At 37.0% G+C, this 7,426-nt stretch overlaps 1 protein-coding gene across 1 annotated transcript in view; it reads left to right on the top strand.

Moving 5' to 3' along the window:
• Nucleotides 1–343: 343 nt before the first annotated feature.
• phf10 (PHD finger protein 10) overlaps nucleotides 344–7,426 on the top strand; it is a 107,183-nt gene continuing 100,100 nt past the window's right edge. The window contains exon 1 of the mRNA XM_041250722.1: nucleotides 344–504. Coding sequence (XP_041106656.1) covers nucleotides 361–504 — 144 coding nt within the window. The 5' untranslated portion in view covers nucleotides 344–360. The remainder of the gene's footprint in view (nucleotides 505–7,426) is intronic.

The following is a 7,426-nucleotide window of genomic DNA, read 5'->3' as shown; positions in this document are numbered from 1 at the left end:
TTGTAATTGTGACATCTTAAAAATTATCAACACTTCAAAACATTTCTCTGCACAAAGATCCTTTCTCTCGGCGTCACTGTGTTCTTAAAATCACACCCACTACCCTTGCTTAGTATTGGACGTGTCTTCTTTACCATATTACAGTATACAGAAAGAGTACCCTCATCTATGGGTTTGAAAAAAAACAAAAGTTAATATTCATTAAAAAAAAAAAAAAAAAAAAAAAAAACCCACAAAAAAACAATCTACGTGGCTTTAAATTGTCTTGTATCAATGTTCTTATCACAAGCTTAGCTTTTCAATCATGGGGCTCATACGCACTTAAAAATGTGTGCGGGTTTATGGTAATGAACGAACAACATGGAACCTCTTGTGTCTATGTTTGTTTCTGTGGGAGATATTTGTGTGTTAGACGAACGCAGTGGACAATTAAATATGGCTGCAGTTGTTCTTACTAAAGCTTGTGATAGCAATCCCGCCACTCCAGGAACCCAGCCTATACAGGTAAAGTTACCATAAACGTAATTATATTGATGCCTTTAGTTTGTTTAAAACAATGCATATTAGATGGGAAGTGAAACACGTGTGCAAATGTTGACAGAATGAGCGAGCTGTTCCGAGTTCTTTTTTTTTTTAATTATCCAGCTAATTTGAGTTTCAGAGTCAGTTTGGCATATTTTGGGCAGGTAATTCGTGGGATTTATAAAATATAAAGAACGGCTTCTTTTATGTATTTTCCTTTTGTCTTCTGTTATGTCAGATATTCAGTACTACTCTACTACACAATACAGTGGCGTGCAGATAGGTTACTAGGGCGGGGAAATTAACGTTGCAGTTGGTTTTTAATGTTATTTGTTTAGTAAAATTAAATACTCAGATGTTTGTATTATCAATGTATCTTTAAGTATCGTAAAGCAGAGTTGACTGAATTTAAGTTGTCGTTGAATTTATAAATAATATAGTGCAGCCGCCTGATATGATGGAACTGACGTAACAGAAGAAACAAGAGCGGTGCGATAGGGTTATGTACGCATGTGAAATATACACCGTTCCTTCATTAACGCCCAGAAAGTTCTGTACGATTTCAGTGATCAACACATCAAGGGGCCGGTGGCACACTGATTTGACTTGGGCTGTGTTCACACTGGGTCAGTTTAGAGGGTTTGGTTCGCTTGCTAAACATTAATGCGAACAACTGTTGGACTCGGTCCTTTTGTACATAGGAAACGAACTAATACAAGGTAACACCACTCGGAAGTAAACATTTCGCGCGTAGTTTAGTTCATATTCTGAGGAAACGAGTAGAGCGAAAACTCATTAGTGATTGGTTCCAGCTAATTGTATTTGTAAGAGTTTTATTTTTATATTATTATTTTTTTTTAACTTAAGAAAATTATGTAAGTAAATGTATTTACGCACGAAAGTAAATACTAACTAAGCGTTAATTACATAATAATGTTTTCCCGTTTTCTTAAACCAAATTCACATGCATAATCAAATTTTCCTAAAACACCACCGAAATTAATGAAGCTGCGTTAGTGGACAAACATAACTTGTATTAGTCCTCCTTTATTTAATTCACACACAAAACACATACATTTGTTTATAGGACCAAAGGTGTAAATGTTATCGGAAATGCTAATTACTTATTCCATATTTCAGGTATAGCCTAACATCTTAATTTCTCTGCATCCATAAGAAGGCACTCGTGGCTGGTAGTTGTATAATATTCTGTTATGAGAAAAAAATTATTTTGGTTTTGCAACTTAATAAAAAAAAAAATGGGACAGTCGTATCCCTAAGAGCTGCAGTGCGACTGCAACTCGTTTCACCACCGATACCGAACGTATCATCTGTGTGTTTTGGCACTCCAGGAAATGTCTCAGTAAATGACAGACGCATATACAACTCTTTAGACATGCGTACATTTAATCCAGTCATTTGGAAACCACACAAGTCGTTCTCACCAACCTTCTGGTCGGAAGATCGCCTAAATGTTTCGACCTACCGTCATGGTACAGCAGATCGTCGACTCTGTTTAGCAGTGCAGAAAAAACAAAACGGCATCTCCGCTGGTTTTGCAGAAAAGAGCATAGCTGTGCTTGACAAGCTGTCGATCAGTTAAGTACAGTACTTTCTTCCAAAAGCATAAACAAAAACACAGCCTCCATGCTGTCACACAAAACCTCACGATCGACGTGTAGTGGTGACCCTAGTTCAGTGGTTTGTTTAAACAAGGCGTGCACTTCAGTAATGAAAGGTGTGTGTGTACAACAAACCGCAGCGACTGCTGTTTAGAAATACGGTTGTCGAACCAACTGCAGTGTTTGTGGATGTAGCCTGAGTAATGTGTTTTAGTATCCTCTGGGCAACACTGTTAATTGCAATTGAGAACATTTTTAACCGATAGTGTGCTCCTTTTATGGTAGAGTGTGATGAACAGGGCGTGATCACGTTATCCCCAGTGAGAAGCACAGTGTGTGCGAATCGTGATTGCAACATTTCTAAATTGATATAAGATAATCACAGTAATCATCAATAGCAAAATAAATTTATTTAATACAACCTTTTTGCAAGAGACTGGCATGTACACTTAAAACATCGATCCGCCAATTTTAAAGTGGTTGTATAGCTTAGAGCAACATTCTTTCTTAATGTGTTATTTATTTTGTTCAAATATATTGCCAATTAAATTACAAAAGCTCAAAGTCAGCAGAGGCATAAAACAAATCCAAGATGGCCACCGGATAAGTAAAGAAGCTACATTTGCCTTAAAAGATGTTTTGTACATGATTAAAAAGTGTTTTTGTATGTTTTAATTTCAGATATGTTATGAAAACTGATAACAAAAATTGATTTGATTTTTTTTTTGATAAAATCTAAAATTGTTTGACCCCTGCTTTTAGTTTGTTGCAGTTGATCCCAGATGTTTTAATCTTTAAACTAGGACTGTGCTGTTATATATTGTATTTTAACAGCTTTAGTGAATTGAAGAAAATAAATCATTCCCGTTTTTCACTCTGTAGATCTGTTAACTCTAATCACATGGACAGTGCGAGAAACTAAAGCTCTGATATAAATTTGGTCAGACACCAAAAACCAAGACTAAAACCGGCCAAAACTCACAAATAATAAAATATACTGGGCATCAAAAGAAACTTATCACTATTGTAACACATTTATTTAAAAACAAAAAAAACCCAAAACAAAAAAAACTAAGGTATATAAATGATGGACATTGACTAAATGTTTTTGGTTTCTTTTTAATCACTCGATTATTCATCCTTGACCATGACACGATTGAGTGACTATGACTGAAGCATATGCACTTAATTGCCTAATTAGTGGGATAGTTGATTGGACACTGGATATGGAGTGATTTCAGCTGTTTTAATTGCAAGCTTGAATAAAAGCAATTAAGAAAATCACAGAAAAGAAACATGCCCCGTCTGTCGAGAGCTTCGTGCAGTTGGCATGTTGGAGTCTGGACTAGGACAGCGTACTGTGGCTCGCCGTCTTGGGTGCTCATGCCAGCAATTTCAAACCTGGCGAGACGGTATAACCAGACATACTGTCAATGACAGACCATGAACTGGGAGACCAAGAGTCACAACACCTGCCCAAGATAGACAGATCATTTTGCAACATCGTTGTGATGTCAATTCTTAATCTGCACTAAAACAGAGTTTATTTTTTGATCACATCTAGTGAATTTTATCCAAATATAAGTGATATGTTTCTTTTGCAGCTCATATATAAGTGATACGCGCCTTTTGATGCTCAGTATATATTCAGTCTTTTCTCAAATTAATGCATACAGTAAGAAAGTGATGCATTGTTACCTAACTATATACTGCACTATTCTCCTACTATATGTCATTAAATAAATGCATGAATTAAATTCTAGAAGTGGTTCCTCCTTCCCCTTCTTTCTTCCACAGGAATATGTAAGAATCTAAAACATGCTATTAAAAACTGAAGCAATACTTCAATAGCTGCAATCTTTCAAGATACCTTGCCTGATTCTTCTGATATCTAACAGTCCTAAAACACCGGAGAAATGGTGAACACAGAACATACTAGTATGACAGCACAACTGTGATGGTGAGGCCATCCCTCCCATTAAACATCTACCAGTATTCTGTTGCTCATCTAGTAAGACAATGGAAAACTCTAGGTTGATCCATGTTATTGGTGCTGCCCTCTCAAACTGACATGACACAGCACGTTCCACTCACCCATGTAAACGCGGTTTCATAACATTGGATTTCATACACCTCCATTTTGCTGGTGGCGATATCCAGAGCTGTAACTAGGCAGAAATATCTAATCTGTTAGTAATTAATTCCCTTCTTAATTTGTTTAAAAATATCAACTAAACCTGCATGGCTCTTGCCAAATTATGTATGGTTTTGGATCTTAAGAAAACCTTAAGAATTTTCTTTTTACTAACTCTATAGATGGAAATGTGATTTTGTCTTTCTGAATACCGTAAAGCCATAAATATTTGCCTTTTTATTGTGTTTTTTTGCGTATGAAAAAAACGCAAACATGTTTGGCACAAATATCCAGTTCCACTAACAATACGTACTTCATATATTGCAACAGGTGTGATTCGCCAAATATTTTGGTCGCAAATATTTATGGCTTTATAGTATGCTTTATGCCATTAAGTCACTGCAGTATCCATGTTTGTGTTACTATAATTTTCAATCACTTTTTTACAATACCAATCAATGATCGAGAAAATGCCACACAGGAACTTACTTAAGTTATGTATGCGAGAATACTAATAGAGGTGTTAAAAGATTTTGTAAGGGTTAATATGGCTGCTAAAATAATCATACAGTAGTTTTTGTATTGTTTACAGCAGCACTGCTAAAATTCCACAAATGCGTTACTGATCAAGTTTTAATTTGATATGATTGCCTGCCCCGGGTGCTAAATTGCCTAGTTACAGCTCTGGCAATATCACTGTGTCATGCAGCTGTTGTTGGGTGTCCTGTTTAAGTGCTCCCCTCCCCCTCTCATTTTACTGTGAGTGCAAGTGGTCCAACACCCCACCCTTAATCGGTAAATAAATCGGTATTACAGCACTGTTGGTAGTCCTTCTGTCATGCACCTGTGTCCACTTTCCCTCATGCTGCCCTGTATGCAGCTCCCCACTCCCACCCAGCAAACTGACAGCACACCAAATATGTGCTGGAAAACCAAGGCACTGACCAAGGCAGTGGAATTCTCACAGGTACTGTGTGTTGTTGAGTAACTTTAATGAAGTGCTGTAAATGCAGCAAAAAGCTCCATATTTAAACAAAAAGGGAAATGAAAAGGTTACTGTATCAAGCTAAAAAAGTTTTCTTTGTGAACTCCAGTCATGTTGTAGAGTGCCTAAATAACGTTTTGCATGTTCTTAGCATCCACAGTTATTCCATGTGAAATAGATTCGGTTACATTGTTTACTGTCAGGAGTTTAAGGATGATTTAATTGCACAGCAGGTTCCCTAGTTAAATAATGAGCTGATAATATCTCAGCCAAAGAAGCGTGCATGATAATTTAAGACATTACCATAATGAAAAACAGTATGTAGCTGCATTTTGGACTAAAGCAGGGTCAACTGTTGCAGGGAAAACAGTTTATTTCTGAAAGTGACCATTTTAAGGTGAAAGCAGAACGCATAGAACGCATTATTCTGGAAGTGTACTGCTGAGAAAACATTTAGGGAATTAAAAATGAAATGCACTGCAGCTTGCTTGACTGCAGTTAAAAAAACAGACAAAAAAAAAACATTCACTAAATTTAGATATGATTGTGTTAATGGAAATATCTCAAATCTATTGAAATTGCTGTGGTGTATTTAATATAGTAAATAGTAGAACGAACTCGATGAAATTGAAACTTTTTTTGTTGAAAAATAAACTAACATGTAATCATAAGAGCTGTCTAGTATTACATGCTTTCAGGTCAGGACTTTATAACAATGAGCATGGGAGATGCAACATGCTGTTTCCCATATTGCAAGTGGACAAAATTTAAAGGTGCGGTCACCAATTCCACACCCATTTTCAGCCAGTCTTGTATTACTGGGGCTTGATGCTCAAAGTCAGTTTTTCTTGTTGATCTTGCCTTGCTGTGAGCAGTACTGAAATAAGGCTCTTTCATTGCACTAAAGGAGTACTTTGTCAGACACTACAAGCAGACCACTACTAGTGTAGCACAAGCTTAAACCATGGAAAAATGTGTCAGAATGCACCATTTCAATCCTTTTTTCCAAAAACTTCCACTGGGAAACCCCCCTCCCGCACACTCGCCCCTCAGCTCTATGCGTCCCAATGAGATGGGTTCCCCCTACTTCCTTAGAAGTGCCACGTACTTTAAAACTAATTGAAATACATTTCTAAAACTGCATTCTTGAAAAATACGTAATTTCATTTTGCTGAGCACCTTGAATCTCTGGAATGTAGTTTATTTGTGAAATAAAAAATGAATGAAAAAAGAATAACCATTTACAGTGCCGTGAAAGTTTTTCCCCTGTCTGATTTTCTGCATTTTTGCACATTTTTCACATTGAATTTGATCAGATTTTTTTGTGGGTTGTAGTAGGATATAGAGGGCATCTCAGAGAAAAAATGACACCAAAGTTTGGTGCTTCTTTCATTTGTTTGGTGTCCAAGGTAATCAAACATGCAATCTTCAGGTGTGAAAAAGTTATTGCCCCCCCTAGTTAAGGTCAGCTATATGTTTGAATCTGTTCAGTCTATGAACAAATGACTCCACCATTGACCAGAAAGACACTGGACAAAAATGGGATTCATGGCAGAGTAGCAAGGCGGAAACCACTGCCCACTAAGAAGAACGTGACTGCTCGTCTCAGTTTGGCCAAAAAGCACCTGGATGATCCTGAAGAGTTCTGGAACAATGTTCTATGGACAGATGAGTCAAAAGTGGAACTTTCTGGCCAACATGGGCCCTGTTATGTCTGGCAAAAACCAAACGCTACTTTCCACAACAAGAACCTCATACCAACAGTCAAGCATGGTGGTGGTAGTGGCATGATTTGGGGATGCTTTGCTGCATCAGGACCTGGACGACTTGCCATCATTGAAGGAACCATGAATTCTGCTCTGTATCGGAGAATTCTACAAAAGTAGAATATAGTGACTCGGACTCGACTGCAAGCCTGATATATATCTATAATACAATACATTGGTGCTGAAATCAACACAGGATTTTCATGTTCAGATATTCACTCATAATTTTAAATATTTGTTTGGATATTAGTTTGTTTTCAAAAAGTAATAAAAGCCATTATATTACTCAGAACTCAGGCAGAGACAACATAGCAGCATGGGCAGGGGGCGTGGTCCCTATGCATATGTCTTTATTTTACATATTTAGCATGTTTTAAAGTAGAAAAATATCCCAGGA

The sequence above is a fragment of the Polyodon spathula genome, chromosome 5 (genome assembly GCF_017654505.1).
Source record: "Polyodon spathula isolate WHYD16114869_AA chromosome 5, ASM1765450v1, whole genome shotgun sequence".
In the NCBI taxonomy this organism is placed as follows: domain Eukaryota; kingdom Metazoa; phylum Chordata; class Actinopteri; order Acipenseriformes; family Polyodontidae; genus Polyodon; species Polyodon spathula.
The sequence above is the reverse complement of the archived record's forward strand: the minus strand, read 5'-3'. Positions and strand labels throughout refer to the sequence as shown.